At 36.5% G+C, this 17,299-nt stretch overlaps 1 protein-coding gene across 1 annotated transcript in view; it reads right to left on the bottom strand.

The window, feature by feature from the left end:
* The window catches only part of LOC107101700 (arf-GAP with GTPase, ANK repeat and PH domain-containing protein 3-like), a 101,431-nt gene that overhangs the window by 21,616 nt on the left and 62,516 nt on the right, over positions 1 to 17,299 (bottom strand). Inside the window, exon 13 of the mRNA XM_015400712.1 lies at positions 16,717 to 16,872. Coding sequence (XP_015256198.1) covers positions 16,717 to 16,872 — 156 coding nt within the window. The remainder of the gene's footprint in view (positions 1 to 16,716; positions 16,873 to 17,299) is intronic.

The following is a 17,299-nucleotide window of genomic DNA, read 5'->3' as shown; positions in this document are numbered from 1 at the left end:
ATCTTTGCAAATAGACATCTCAGTGCAATTTTTTTTGGATGTTAAAAAGGTATGGGGGCAGTTTGTCAGTTTCAGTTTCAGGACCAGCTCCATCAAAGCACTGTCTTTAGAAACTGTAACGGCTAAAATCCTATATTTAGGCTACTGGTGGTTGTTGTTGAAAGGCATTGGTTTCACGGGCGCTCAATTAAGAATCAGCATCGATCTTCCGTTGGACATAAAATAAAGTCATTTATTTTCAGTACAATGTCCATTGTCTTACTGTTTCCCTTAAGATCCACATAAATTCGACATACATCCAAACCGAGCACAGTAGAAAACTGTTTGCCTCAGCCAATTAACAACACCTGAACAGAATTGTTGGTTGACCTTAAATAACCCATCCCCCCCCATCAGACACTCAGAACTCAAAATTAAATACGCACCCTGTTGGCGACAAACACCAAAGGATAAATGGCACCTAAAGAAACTACCATCTTGCAACTTATAGATGTCTCACCTTTTCAATCTATGGACTGAAATCCATCGTCTAATTCAGCTCTGCAGTAGATGTATCTAAAAATTGAAGGACGGTAGCTCTCATGGGCGCCCCCTGGCTTAAACCACATGCAGCACATGGCATCGCATTGTCCGTACGGCTGTCCTTCCAAAACGAAGATTCTTCTAGAGATGATGTACAAGAAAACCCATATACAGCACTCTAAGCAAATGTATGGTATTACCAGAACCATGTGCTGTTGTCTGATCAGAACAACATCAGAGTGACATATGTATTAATTATTTTGTTTAGATCATCTCAAGCATGTGAGCGTGAAACCAGTTTTGGACTGCAATGACAAGTGTGTCTTGCCTACAGCATATGAGAAGCTCCTATTTACTGAAGGAACCATCAATGTCGACTTGTAGTGTTAACATACAAAGGCAGAGCATGATCAACTACTTTAAGAAATGACGACAAAGTGTCACATCTTAAATGTTGCCCCACAGCAAGATATAATAAAAAATTTTGAAAAATGTGAGGGGCTAACTCACTTTTATGACTAACTGTATATTGCTGTTGAATTGTATACCTTGATCACTGAGTCTAACATTTCAAAAATTAGCTCAGTTGGAAAGGGACGCCATTCAGGGATTGAGCTCTGACACCTAAGGCAAATAAAACAGTGTTGATTCGCCACTTAGTTCTAGTTCTTGTTGAACATTTCAGGCAATGTCACTGAATTTTAGGTACATTTTTACAGGATGCTGATTTAATTCTCCAACAGATGAACAGCTAGACAAATACTTAGTTTGTCATGTGCTGAGTTTGGCCAGTCCTTGTTGCACAATTATTTCTACGTCTAAACAGGTCAGATTTGTGCAAATCTAGAAAGCTCTCTGGCTTCTTCTTTTCTCTTTATAAGTGTAATTTCCTTTATTAAATATGACTTAAGCCCCTGGATTCCTTCTGTGTGAATAAGATTTATGAAAATGTCACCTGATGTTTTCTGTGAGGAGTTCTGACACAACATATGTTCCAACACATGCTGTTCAGCAGCAATTCATTAACTCTGTACTGTAAGACGTGGCTCGTGTAACGTCTCTTGTCTCTGCACATGCTTGAGCTCGTTGCCAAATGATTTGTAATTACGTAATTACGTCTATGCAAATAGCATCCTCATTTGCATTAACCACGTTCGGAGGACTGGAGGCAAATGCACACAAGAGGTACGTGTTTTCCTCCGCAGCTTTTACTCACTTTGTCAACATCATTTTTCAGCTGATTTGCGACCCGAATGCTATAGTTTTAATGGTCAGACTGCCAATTGAACTAATTATCAAAAGCACATAAAAAGCTAAAATACTGGAAATTGCTTTAATATCTCTGACATCAAATTAACAGTGTGTGACTAATAAAATGTCTGCAGTAACACGATGTTAGACAAATCATCTGATTGAAGATATTATATTTACAATCAATTTACACTCTCTGCTGTGTGACAGTCCTTTGCTGCTTAATGACAGATGTGCGATGGATGCTACTAAAGTTGCAATATCTGTGCTGCAGCAGAGGGGCCATTACTTCAGGACTAAAGCAATAATGCAATTAGCTTGACACTGACTTCAATTATCTGATTTAGTTTGCGGTATTGACTCTAGGTCACAGAGAATCAATAAAGACTTAAAGCCTCTTTATTTAGACTTACAGCACAAGCGTCTGTGTGTGTGCACCCTTTTAAAATACTGATTATAGTAGGAGGATTTTACAGGATCAAAGCAGGTAATTTTAAGGCATTTCAAAGTCAGAAAAAAAACTGAGAATGACAGGGAATTCACAAAGAAGCTAAATAAACGATAAGATTAATTGTGATGCACATAATCGAATTTTGTTTTTTCTTGTCTAATGTACCTTCAGGTACAATAAGTAATGCATTTGATGAGAATTTGTGATTCCAAATGTTTTTGTACTTGTGCTGTGAAAACCTGAACAAAGCTAATTATTCTGTTGGCTGCCCAGGCAATAAATTGGAGGCATTAAAACACTTTCATTATGGAGATTAAAAAAGCAATGGATGGCTGGTTTCTTAAACTGATGCATGTACAAGAGAACACAAATTCTGTGCTCTCTGTATACAGTAGTAACATACGTAAGGGGCATTAAAAGAGAAGAGGGAAAAAAAAAATATAGGATCAGATGTAACTGGATGTCCCTCTTGCTCTGCATATATGATAGCAAAATTGTTGCTGTGCTTGTTTATCAGCTGGCTAAAGCAATGAATTCCTCATTTTCTCAGTAAATAAAAATCATCATGACTGTTTGCAAAGATTTCCTGTCACGAAAACATAGAAATTTATATTTTGAACACTGAGAGTAGATGTTTGAGTTTTTCCAGTGTAGTCCTGTTTCTATGACTGTGACTAACTGTACTTGCTCTTTTCATCCTCTGAGGTGGGAGCTGGCTCCGAGCTCATCTGCCTGGCTGTGTGTTTCCTGGACGGGGCCGCCTGTGGAGCTAGTGTACAGTTGCCTTTTGTATCTCTGCTTCTTTCTGTATGTCTGCTTCTGTTTCCTTGAACCTCAGTCGGCCTCAGCAGATGGCCGCTCACACTGAGCCTGGTTCTGCTGGAGGTTTCTTCCTTTTAAAAGGGAGTTTTTCCTCTCCACTGTCGCTACAAGCATGCTTAGTGTGAGGGATTGTATTTGAGTCAATGAGTCGACGCAATCAGCTGGTTTCATTAGATTGAAAACTTTCAATCGATTTGACTGTATGATCTGGTTGAACTGTAAAGTGCCTTGAGATGCCATGTGTTGTGATTTGGCGCTATATAAATAAACTAAATTGAATTCAAGGGAAAGTACCATTAAGGTATTATTAAAGACAAAGAGTTAGCTTATCTAAATTTTGTTTATTTTGCCTCATCATCATCTCCTGGAGAATTGACAATCTTCACCAGCATATCGTCTGTCTTTAAAGTTAACAGTAGGGACCTTTAAGCCAGAAGAATCAGTGGCCACCACGACAAGCTATTCAAGTAGTGCTGGCTGTAAGGAAACATCTACAAAGAGAAAGCAGGAGGCTTCCTTTTGTCATTTCATTTAGCACTGGGACCTCCTCATCTTTCTATCCACCAATGGGAGCCATACAGTTGTAATGTATGCATCTTCATATGTTTTGTGTTTTATAATGGGGAGCTGCAGCTGTTTGCTTCATTTGTGAAACTTTTTTTGTAGTTCTTTTTGGCAAGGATGTAGTCCCAAATGGACAGGCACTGTCTATGTGCAAGTCAATGGTGTCATGATTTATGCAAGCCTGAAAGCGTCTGGATTTAGCACAGCAATCCAGGTGTTCCTACAGTTGACCCTACATGGTGAGGGGGTAGGAGCTAGGAGCATTCAGATTGGGCCTTTGTAAGGCATGCTCAGCAGCAGAGCCAATAATGTAGCTAATCAACTAGTAAAAATTATACTCATTAAACTCCGAAATATATTTTAACGTATGAGCGACTTTAGAAAGAACTAATGCTTTGCTAATAACTGCAGCAAACTTATGATATTTTGATTTTGGTTTTCCACCACTGTTAGTTTTCTGTTTAAAAAAACAGAAATTTGACATTGAAAATTGAATCCTCCCTTTGTTATTTTTTTTCTGAAAAAAAGAAGAAACTACTTAAAAAATGTACCCCCTACAAAATAAAGGGAGTTTACCTTTATTTTAATTACGTTATTTAGCATAAAGTTCAAAATGCCTTCATAAAAATTATACATAAACAATAAATGCATAAAAACAGAAGGAAGAGTTAAAACATATAACAGTTTACATAAACTTCATCATCTGTACATCCTTTTTCTCTTTTCATGCTGAGTTTATCATCCACTGATCAAGTGTATTCAGAGATATTGTAATAAGCTTATCTTTTTCTAATGCTACAAAATAATAATGTTTTATTATCAATGATGATATCAATGGTTGACATGATATTTTTTTTACCCACTAACTATCAGATCACTTTGCTCACTAATGCTTTGAACCTTCAGCCTAAGATGGGCAAGTAACCATTGTCTGCAGAGGTGTCAAGTAACAAAGAACAAATACTTCCTAACCTTTCTTAAGTAGAAGTTTTTGCTATCTATACTTTACTTTGTTAGTTTTGTTTCATTGAAGCTCATTTTCGTTATGGCCTGTTGGTATTTAAAACATTTTTTAAATTATCAAAATATTTTATTTTATCCATTCATTTCTTTGTGGTTGGACTTGGCACTGCACCAACTTTGCTACATACCAAAATAAATAGTTATTCAAGATGATGGAAAGTTAAATTTTACACCATTGCCATTAGTTATAAAACTAATATAAGGAAGTTATCACCCAGAATTTAAGGGAAATGTTCCTTTAAGGGCAGTGTAGTAACCAATATTAAGTTTAAAGCATCTGTCCTTAACATTTTTAACAGCTTGCATTACTTTTACTTTTATAATTAAAATAGTTTTAAAAATGGTACTTTTACACTTTTGAGTAAAAAGCTTTAGTTGATACTCTAACTTCTACAAAAGAGTTTTTGAACAGTAAGATTTATACTTCTACTTGAGTAATAAACATTATTACTTTTGACACGTGTGATTGTTTGGTTATAGAGAAGGCATGGAAAACCAAGTAAAAGAGTTGTTTCATAAAATAATGTACGTTTGTGCTTCAAAGTTTACACACCCTTCCATAAAAGCGAGAAAAAATCAGCTGCCAGTAAAATAAATTGAAATTGACAAGAGTAATAATACAAATAAATAATGGAAATCATTAATTTGTCTAGGACAGTTTTTTAGAATTTTCTTTTTAAACAAAAAACTTAAAATAAATATTTAATTTTACTAAATCGTCATTTAGTGAATTTAGATTTATTATTACTTTATCAGTTTTTGAGTTATTTGAATTACTAGTATGAATTTCTAATTTTCTTTTATAATAATAAACTTTGAAGCAAAACTATACATACTTGAAAACGGCACTGAATAAAGATAAATTTAGATAAATAAATAGATAAATTTTCCAAAGATAATGAAACTATTAGAATTCCAAATGGACCAATCCCGGCCTGTAACAGCAGTGTACGTTGACCTGCACATTTATTGCACTGAAAAAACTTAAAACACAAACAAACTACTAAGTTGTATGCAGATTTTTGTGTAATTTTAGCGCTGCTCTTCTAAGAAACAGTCAGCAATCGCTTGATCAATCTGTCAGTTATTGCTGCCAATTCACAAAGACCTGCATCCTAAGTTATACTAAGCACTGATAATGCTTTTGCTATTACTTAGCCATCTCAGAGCTGTACTCACCAGCGTAGCCAAGGAGTAATAACCTTGAAAAATTAACATAAACATTAACCTCCTGGCCACATCTACATCCACTGATCAACAAGTTCCTGCCAATTAGCAATAAACTAAGAGCTCTGTCAGTAGGAGGACAGGAAAAAACCTTTTTAAAGTTGGCAGAAGCACCAAGCATCAACAATGAGTTAAATATGATTTTCCTTTGATATCTTGACACTAAACTAGAAATTACAGCATAATGGCCTTGCAGTTACAAACAGTAGCAGGATCTGATACACACCTCTATCTATTTGTCACATGGTTCATAAGGTTTTCTACTAAAATCTCAGGTATTGTTGTTGATCTCATTGACTGCATGTTGCAAGAAAACAATTGCATTGCAATAGGCGAAATGTCTCTTTAGGAAACAAAATAGCCCAGATTCCATTATACATTTATCTTTGGATAAAGTGCATCAAATTGTGTAGCTACGGCTGGAAAATGTTGGAGAAAATGGTTTAGAGTTGATCATTTATTTACTACTTTTACTTCTAAAACAAAATACTCTGAGGAGAAATTTTTATATTTTCAGGTCCCATTAATTTTCTTAAAAGTGTTTTCTAAACAGATTAAAAATAAAACCTAAAACTCAAACTACATTAATATCCTAAGAATATTGTCTAAATGGGCAACAATGGTTGTTTTTTAAGCTTAGAAACAAAATAAAAATTTACACCAAAATGCTTCAAAATATTTACTTAGGCATTAAATGCTTTCTAATGATTAACTAAACTTTTAACCAATGTGACTGTATTGTATCTCTAACAGTGCGTTAAGAATTGGGGCTATATAAATAAGCTGAACTTAAGTGAGTAAACAAAAATCTGAATACTGGCAGACCATATATAGAGAATTACACCAGCACCCTGTACAAATGTTCATATATATATATATATATATATATATATATATATTTATTTATTGTTTATATACGTTGTTTATATATATAAGTTTTATTTTATTTTATATTAATATGATGAAACTCTATAAATGATAAAAAAAATGGCAACGGAATAAAGGCTACATTCACACTGCAGGCCTTGATGCTCAATTCCGATTTTTTGGCGAAATCCGATTTTTTTACGTTGCCGTTCATATTTCCAACTATATGCGACTTGTATTTGATCTCCTGTGTGAACTGCAGTCATACAAAGCAAATGTCCAGCAAGTGCACTAGAGGACGCAATGACAACAGGCCAGTGTGCTCTTTTTTTCAGGGAGTAAGCATGGATGCTAGTGTCGGCGCGCATCTAGCTGTCTTTTCCAACCTTAAAAACACAATTTTTTCAATATGGTTAAACATAAATACTGCTCTCCGCATCATCATCTGCCATGGTTGTTGCTTTTCTTGCTGCTTCTGCGTCGCAAGATGCATAATAGTACGTTTGTCCGGTATTAATGACGGCCAGGTCGCATTTGAAAAGATCAGATTCGTATCGGATTCAGGACCACATAGACAAGTGACCTGGGTTGGATTGGAAAAAATCGGATCTGTGTTGTTCAGACAGCCATGAAAAGATCAGATCCAGGTCGCATGTGGGCCAAAAAATCGGATTTGGGTCACTTCAGGCTGCAGTGTGAATAAAGCCAAAGTAACATTTCAAACTAAGCCCACTGGTGAGTCTGTTTTCAGAAGATGCTGAAGACACCTCAGGCACCGCGTTGGTGACCCCTGAACTAGAGTTTTAGTGAGTTTAGATCCACTCTTGCTGCACAAAGTGGCTGCCGACTTATGCTACACTTGGCTTGGTTAGACAAAAAACACAGACAGTTATTACAGGAAGGAAAGAAAGGCCACCTGTTGCTTTTACTGTGACAGTACTAAATGCAGTTCTGTTAGCAGATAACTCAGCTAACAAGTCCACAAATCAAAGAAATAAAATGTATAGATGATAAATATAATCGAAATAGAAATAAAACAAAAAAAGATCTTGTTTTTTTATAAACATTCATTCAATGATATCAGTCATATTTGTTGTAAATATGTTTGCTAGTTTATTTCACCCTGATGCCTAGCTACTTTTCAGTAGCTTAATGCAGATATTACATACAGGTAAAGTTGTATCTTTGGTTAAGGTATTGATTTGACCCAAAAACTAACCACAACCTGAAACAGCAGCAGCTGACCTGAGGATGTTGATTCGTCTTTTACGTTGCAAGTGCAGCAGATGTGCAGAGGGCTTGTGGACCAGATTGGCACCTCGGGGCTGTGGTGCTGAACCCAGCTGTGTTGTCTATAAGGCAAACTCCATCAGGCATCTACTCTGTCTAAGCCTCTGAAAGCCCTCTGGAGACCGGCGTGACAAACCCTCAGAAAGGACTCAGCTGACAGCTCTTCACCTTGAGGACTGCTTGTTTGATCCATTTGTGCGAATGCTCCATCGGAAACGGCAACAAGGTGCAGAAGAACACAAGGTGAGTTATAGGTTTTTTGTCTTCGGTGCATTGTTTTGCGCCGTATGCACGCGTCAGGCAGTCACTTAAAGAAGTGCTTGCCGTTCCCCGTGAATTAACGAGCAGTTGGGAAGAACAGGCCAAGGCGGTGCCATCTGTAAATGTCACAGGCACTGCTTGCTCATTTTACACATCATTAAAGCCAATATTCCTAACCTGTATCAGAGCAATCAGGAGCAGGCCATTACTGCGACAGGGGCCCCGGGGGAACCACGACCAAACTCGGAGAGAAAAGAGCAGCAAGGAAGAGAGAGACTGAGCACGCTTTCTTCCTGTCTGACACATATACACACACCTCTGCACACTTACACATGTATGCTCAAACAAGCAAAGAACTAACTTCCAACAATGAACAAACACATGAAATCAGCGACACTATTGCTGTACTAATAGCTAGTGCATTAGCAACAGCGACGAATGAAAACAGGGCCAATTATACAAGTATCTGTGGGCAGTGTGTATAGACCCCAAATGAGAATCTTGTTATTCCTTTCTCTTCATACTGTGGTGCTCAGAAAGCTAAGCCATTACAAGAGTGGAGGCTCCAGGGACAGCTTTGGGAAATGAGAGTGAGTCTGGGAGTGACAAAACAAAGTATTGAGATAAACACCCACCATTAGCACAGGCAGTTAAACCTCCATTTCCTAATCCTCAGCTGGACTCCAGAGGATATTAACCCTCAGTTTACTAAGGTGCAGGACAATAGGATGCTCAATGTAAGCTAAACACGTCCACTAACATTTATTTTTTTTTACTAACTTAAAACTAGGAGCCTTATGATATTCAGCTGAGCACAGTAGATAAATACACACTTTAAATTTGTCTAACAGAAGTTTTGCTTCAGCACAAACACAATCTCTTTCCATCCTAAGTACTACTGTAGCTCTTCTGTGTAGATACTGTTCAACAGAACTTTAACACGACTACTTTCAGTGTTACTGAGAGGTTGAAAATGAAGTCAGTAAAAGTATAATTCTAAGAAACTATTAATGTTTTCCTTTTATTATTGGATTAACAAATATATTCATTAGTTATTACATTTTCACACAGGTTTTGGTTGATACAGCTTAAAATTGAAGACTTATTAAGCGGAATCTGAAAACGAATTAAATATGAAACATGCAACTAACGAATATTTCGCCAATCAATTAATCTGTCAAATATTTTTTTGATTAATAATCGTATAGCCAAAGGTTCCTTAAAGAAGACTTTTTGCAAAATTAAACCAGGTGAAACTAAAACGTTTCCACTTGAGTTGAGTTCTGAATAGAGCATACTGATAGTTGAATTTTTTAAAATCTTAAATAAAAAATATTGATTTATATTTTTAGTTTTCTTATAATTGCTGCTCAAGGCGGGTCGCTCTGTCACCTAAAGACATGTCTTAGTCTCTATACTCCAGTTAACGATTCATCGATTACTAAATTACCTCACAATTATTTTAATAATCAATTACTCCCGATTAATATGATTAATTTCAGACGTAAATAATTGTGATGAAAAATAAACAATATGACAGATACCTTTACACAAACGTTAGAGAGGAGATTGCTTCTTAGAATAGAGTTCATTTACCCTTTAAGTCTATATTGATTTAAGAGAGTTAACACTCATATTTTCAGTAGGTTTGCTAAATTCCTGAAATATAGATGTATCCGAAAAGAAAAAAAAATCACAAATATATTAGTCAGAAAAATATCAGGTTGGTTAGTTGGAAACTCAGTGACTCAAGGTAATCAGCTAGGTTTTAAACCATTTTAAATACTAGACAGAAGTTCACCAGCTGACTGCATGACTGGAATAAATTAACAATTTTTTCCAGTAAAATAATATCCTTGTCATTAGGAGTTGAGATTTATTTTCCTAATTAAAAAGAACTGCAATAAATGAAATAGTAATTTATTTTTTTTTATAAAAGTGTTGCATAACTATTAAAATTGATTGCCTGCTTAATTACAGCCTTTGGTTAAACCCGGACTTAACCTGAAATCCTATATCCTCAAAGCCCCGCATGTTAACGCCTACAGCCTTCGCGGTTCCTCCCATCTTGCACCTCTCTGACAGAGCATGCGTGATATTACTGTTTGGTAATTCATAGGAGCACAATATGAGAAAATTAATGCTTGATTTAATAGGCCTGTTACATAATTAAAACTCTGCACTGGCATCCATCGAACATAGTTTCTGGGTCAGTTTTCAGAATGCAATACTGGATCTTAAAGGTATATTGGAGGATGTTTTTTTCCCAGGGTGGATCATCAAAATAAGTGGTCCTCATAATTGGGCGTCCTATGTGCTCATTCCTACTTTCACTTACCCGTGGTGAGTCTGACAAAACGGAAAAATTGCAAATCTTGTTTTGGAAAGTAAGGTTGTATGAGCGATGCAAACAGCAACGTTTAAACAGAGCGTGCACAAGGAGAAATGGGCTTGTACATGCTCTTGCACACGTTTACCAGACGTTCCCTTACGGAAGCGGGTACAGGGTTGTACATGTGCATTTTTTTTTTTTAAGTGGAGAGGGTGGGTCTTTTCAAAAATTCGTGAAAATACTCAGCTATACATTTAACCTCGCCGGCAAAAAATAGCTACGCTCCGTATCTTGCTTTGATGGTGATGGACACGTATGTGAATGGTGATGTTTGGAGGAATCATGGTGAATGTGGAATGGTTCTGATTAATTAGCATGACAACGCAAGTGCTCCGCCGGATATCTGTGGGCGGAGCACTTGCAGAGGATGTGGAACCTGGGGCTAAGGCAATTCATTTCTTTGCAGGGAAAAAACTTGCTGTCGACATACATTTTGCTGTTGACATACATTTTTCTAGCTTAATTTTTTTTTTATTCAAATAAATAAATCATATGAATCTCAGTAGTTAATATTGTGCTTAATCATACTTATTTTGCAAGGTCTGTTTCATATTGCACAGATATCCATAAATTAATTCTAGTTATAGCGATATGCTTATTCATCAGCATTCTACTTGAAGTAATTTTAATGTTATTTGTTGTCCCAGAAGGATGTAGACTTAAATTTGGTAGAGATATGTGAACTGGAGTAAAGTAAAGCGCTGAAAACAAAGCCTTCGAACCTGAAACACTGGATCACAGGGTTACAGTCCTGCACCTTTTAGATGTGTCTCAGCTTACACACCTGAATCAAATGGCTAAATTAGCTCCTTAGCTGCAGTCAAGTTTTCCAGAGTCTTGCTGATGATCTGGTTATTTGACTCAGGTGTGTTGAAGCAGAGCAGAATTCAGGAACGCTGCACTAAGAGCTAATCACAAGTGAGTCATTAAAAGGACTGAAATATTACTTTCTAACTGATACATACTGTAGCCTACCTCGTTTTACTTTCTTTTGAGAGATGCCTCCATTGTTTATAATCAGAAATAAAGTCTTTGTTGATGGGAATTGTATCATATTTCTCTACTCAAATCAACTAATAACTGATTTCAATTGTATGAAAAAATTCCTTTCATTGAAACACATTTATGTACCTTCCCCTTTAGATGATAAATCTCTGGAATCCTGTCGAGGATCCAGATGTTTCCCATTTTTACTCTGCAAATTGTATCAGTTTTATCAAAAGTGCTACAAGTTCAATCTAAAATACCTAAAACAAAAAAGTCAAATAAATGTAGGAACTGTGACCAAAGGATGTTAGATTTACAAAACGGTAATATAATTTTTTTTGTTCCTTTTAAAAAATTTACATTTTATTTGTGAGTTAATTTACTTTAAATATGATATCTCAGTACCTAAACACCTTTGGACATAAAGGCATTCAAGCCCACCATTAGCTTTCGTTGTCTCTGTAATTTCCATGACATTAAGAAGAATAAATATCATCCTTCATAAAAACTTGAAACATCAGGAGCCTTTTATCACAATTTGTTTCGATTAAATCACTTCCATCTTTGATTCACACTAAACCCAACAAACAATGAGCGTTTGACGGTCTTTGCCCCCCCTCCCAAAAAAGAGAAATACATTAATGATGCTCTCTGACAGTCTGCATTAATCAGACGGGCTCCCCCTGAACACAAGTCTTTATCGGCCATCGATTTTCCAGTGGGTTTATGGCGAGCGACACACGGAGAAAGCTCGTCGCCAGGCGGCTGCTGGGAAACACATTACGGGGCTGTCAGTTGTCTCGCCATGCATCCTGCATCACTCTTTAAGCACATGAGAAGTTCATTACAGCACACGGCTCTGACAGTGCGTCAGATATTAGGGGCTTTGTCCCTTGCACATAATCCTGATGGAAGTTTAGCACACTGTCCGGGAGAGACAGTCAATATATGGCTCTACGTACAAACATTAGATCATGGCCATTTGAAGGACAATTGACAATAATAACCAATATGTTGCAGGAGTTCCAGCAGGATCTTGAAGAATAAGATTTAGCAAAATATCTATTTATAGCTATAGAGCTATAGAGTTGCAGTAAGCATTAGACTGCCTGAAAGTAACCTTACATATATTGTGTGCCGAATATAGAGTTGAGTGGTTCAAGCTTGACACACTGTACCACTGTTTGAGACTCTTATTTTGAAGAAAGACAGGAAGTAGTGCTTTGATGTGTTTACAGAGTCAGCTAAAGCCACAGTTATATCTTCATGCAATGTCTATATAAGGAACGTCCCTCTGGCTTTACACTTGAGCTCGAGAGTCACAACTTTCACTGCCGTTCTAATTTGAAACACTAGATGACACTGGTGATCAGTTTTGTTTGTATTTGGGCTTATAGGCGTTTAAGCCATTTTTATACATCTATTAAACATTTAGCAATATTTATTCCCTCAGTGTTTTCCATAAAGCTATTAAAAAGAAACTACTCAAATTCAGCTACTCCTTTTTGCGAACACCTTTACAGCGTGTGGGGCGTGCTTTTCTATCGGGAGGCTGCATAAAAACAAATGGAGAGGGCTTAGCTTGCTGATGTCACTCAGCACACCGAAAAAGCCAACGGCACGTTCAAATGCTCAATGGGGCAGTATTTGGGTTTTGTTGGTAAAAACAGAATTCAGAGAAAATGAAAACTATTTGAAAGCCTTTTAAAGATAGCACTACTGGTTAGCGGTGAGCAGCTCACGACAATTCGCACTTTCAAGAAACCAACAGGAAAGAATTTGAAACCTGTTTTCTATTTGGACATGCAGGAAAATTAGGGGAGACCTAGCTTTACTCTAAAACTGTTTTTCCACTCTCTTATGAACCATCCTGTATCATTTAGACTTGTGAGCTGAATGTGAAAATAAGCCCCCAATAGGTTGTGAATGGACATACTTTTAGTTGTATAATTTTATGCCAAAGTTTTCAAAAGTAACTGAAAATAACTTCTATTGCTAAGAGCTTAAAGATGACAATTGTCCCGAACTGGCGCCAGATAAATAAACTGTATTAAGCTGAGTAAACCGGACTGAAATTGAACGCTGCCAAACACTGAAGACTGAAAACTAAAAATTTACTTCACAAATAGCAGAGTTGGAACAATCATTTTCTGCTAAAGAAGACCTTCTATGCTAAACAAACAATATCTATCTATAAATATAATTATATATTATATTTATTTTATATATATTTGAGCAGCAGTAGAAATAATTTTTGCTTCTCTTTGCAAATAAAAGCAATTAAATGATGCAAACATTGTTATCTTTAAACTTGTGTACTGGGATTAATTAAAACTGCGGTGTTATTTAAAACTAAATTGCACCCTCATACCCATTTGTGAATATATCTAGTTCCTCTTTGCAGTCCTTGAGCGGACTGTTTCTAAGAAACAGGAGTGGTGATATATTCAGAAATGATGCAGCGACAGTTTCTCCAGGCTCCCACAAGTCCCATGCTGACCAAAATGATATCTCACCTTAAAACGCTCGTGCTGTTTTGATTTATGATGCATCACAACTACTAAAATTCAATTTCAGCCCGCAGTGCATGCCTCTGATTGCCCTGTAAATGAGATAAACTGATAGCAATTTATTCAAGGATCCCACCTCTCCTCTTTTTTTTTTTATTCACTACCTCCTCTATCTCTCTCTCTCTTATTCTTTGTAACGGGACATGCAGCTCATACCCTTAGAATTGGGTGAATCCAATATTTAAGCGATATGTCTGTATTGCAGAGCGTTCAGCTGAACAGACATGCTGATGCTAATAGAAAACCTTGCAGAGAGGAATAAGATAGATAGAAAACAATGTGCATGTTTGATGATGTGAGAAATATTCGGAATCTGCCTCCTCCGGTCTGATTGCTCTTAAACTTCCTTCTCAAGAAGCTCAGGAGTAAACAGAAAAACAGATAAGTTGGAAGATGTTTGATAATGCCAGCTGTCACTCAGCTAAGAATTTTCATGTGCCACAAGACACATTAAGAGCAAAGTAATGTCAAATATAATTCAAGCAAGGATGCTGTGAGTTGCAGGCTGATTTTGTACATACATACAGCTAGAGCTCATAGCGTACTGTTAGAATATAAATAATGACTCCAAATCATCAATATTAAAGTATTTGGCGCAGTATGACTACTGAAACAGAGGAACATATCACCACATAAGACACTAGCAGCACCACTTATCTCCCGCCACTTATCACCGTGATGCTGATGATGCTCCCCCTGTACAACAATGTGGTCAACAGACCCATTCAGACTTTAAAGAGGAACTGTCAGAGTCTGGGATAAAAAAGTATAATGATTATAAATGCTAAGCCCCATTTAGAAGGCGTCAATGCCATTGTTGTTGTTATCCAGCATATCAATCTTGTTGATTGATCATCCCACTCCGGTGACATCAGTTTTATGGCCTCTGAAATGCGTCTCAGTGTTTTCACAATGCCATCCAATTAGGGCGCTCCATTCATCATTGGGCTGAAGAATCATTATTAATTGGGTGGAGAGCCGACTGCCACTCCCCTGCTGAGGATGGCCACATTCACTATTCATGCAACGGTAAAATAAATTGAGGCTGCGCAGGGGGCCACATTGGGACACAAAACTATACACCTTCATATTCATCATACACACATAAAGTCAGAAACTCGGCCATTACATGGTCCTATTTCATTTGATGGGTTGTTTTTAAAAAAGAATCTAGAAATGTGATAGCTACAGAATAGAATCTTGTAAAAATTCTATTAAGGGGTCTATTTTTTATGCTTAAAAGATAAACACATTAATATGACAGCTGGATAATAAAGTATAAGTTTCTCCTTTACATACTTTACAGCATATAAAATGTACTGATGGAAAAAACTTCTACTGTGTGTGATTTTTGGATGATGACATCATAACGAGCACATGAACAGGATGGTTAGCTGTCGCTAATAAACACAACAGATCGGAGAGATTTCAGCTGATTTTTAGGCATTTGTGTCCCATTTCAAGCTGGTCTTCTTCTAAAACTGCTTCCAACTACTTCCAGAGATACAAATGAAGACCAAAAAATAAAAAGCAGGAACAAAGAACAGAAGTACACAAGATACTGAATCTTAACATGAATTGCTACAAAGTAAAAAGACAAATAGAAAACCGACCATAAACGTGTTTTCATCCATGTCTTTTTCGAATACACATTTTGAAGTATCAGGTTAAAAGAACTTGATGAGAACGGCACCATTTGAATCAAGGTACTCAATTCTGAAAAAAAACGTTTACGCTCACAAGAGGTGGTTTTTGACTTTACTGTAAAGGAGTAAACGTGCTTAAGAGGAGATAGAAACAAATCTGTCGAATAAGTTCTGACGTAGCAAATATTTACCTCACATGACTAATAACAATAATTTTACTTTATTTATCTTACATTGGAGAAATTTACATCTGCTATCAACCCATCCCCTTGGGGAGCAGTGGGCTGCCATCGTGCACCGCCCAGGGAGCAGTGTGGGGTTTGAACTCATGCTGAATGTAAATCTTCTCACCACATGCCTATGAGTTACATGGCTAATACTGATTTAATAAAGTAAGTAAAACTTGCAACACATGCATTAAAACTATATTCTTCCACTGATCAGTGGTCTGTGCTAGTTGCTACCTTTACTTCCTGTTTATTGCAGCCAAGTGTAACCTAAATATACGATGACTTTATGTTTTGCATCACTGCTTTATTCACCCCGATGGATTGAAACATGTCTAATTCACATTTTCTATATTTATTTATTTTTTTCAAAAGTTTGAAAGTACGCTCAAAATTCGCAGGACATTTGTATTGAAAATTTAAACAAATTTAAAGGAAACAATGACATAGCGAAGCAGCAATTTCAATATATTTGTTCATTTTCTTTGGTTGATTTTTCAAGTTCTAACTTTCTACTTTTACTATTGCTCCAAGAAAATGACCTTAGTCTTTCCTATTAACTTTGTAACTGTTTTCGGTTTAGGAAAAAACAAAGGGTAAAGAAATGTTTTCATACCATCATTGCCTGCTGACAGCCCATCCGGCTTGGTGATGCCTGTGCTCTTTTTCCGTCTGTGTTTCTTGCGGTTTGCGTGTGGAGAGGGAGGGGGCTCAAGTTTAGGACTCGTGGCGCTCCCTATGCTGGAAGACGCTGGATCGTTCATTCCATTTGCTGAAAGAACACAGAGAAAAAGATTTTTAAGAATAAGGACTTACATTTATTATTAATATATATATATATATATATATATATATATATATATATATATATATAGAGAGAGAGAGAGAGAGAGAGAGAGAGATAGAGATAGAGATAGAGATAGATAGATAACGCCATAATCCCATAAGAAATTGGTTTGACACAACTGTACCAAGAAAGTGCACAAGAAGGCTGAACTTAAACTGTACCCAGTGGGTCATCCTCAAGATCAAAAAAATATACATTGTTATATTGACGAAAAAAAGGGTTTGTAAATCTATAAGTATCTAAACACCTTCTATATGTACATTTTATTTTGAGTTAGAACAGACCTGCAATAACTTTTTAACAAAGTGTAAATTTCGATTAAGTTATTAACATTAATATTATAATGTTTAAA

Source organism: Cyprinodon variegatus, unplaced genomic scaffold (assembly GCF_000732505.1).
Source record: "Cyprinodon variegatus isolate N-32 unplaced genomic scaffold, C_variegatus-1.0 Scaffold1135, whole genome shotgun sequence".
NCBI classification, from domain to species: Eukaryota; Metazoa; Chordata; class Actinopteri; order Cyprinodontiformes; family Cyprinodontidae; genus Cyprinodon; species Cyprinodon variegatus.
This window is presented reverse-complemented; position numbering and strand designations above follow the sequence as displayed.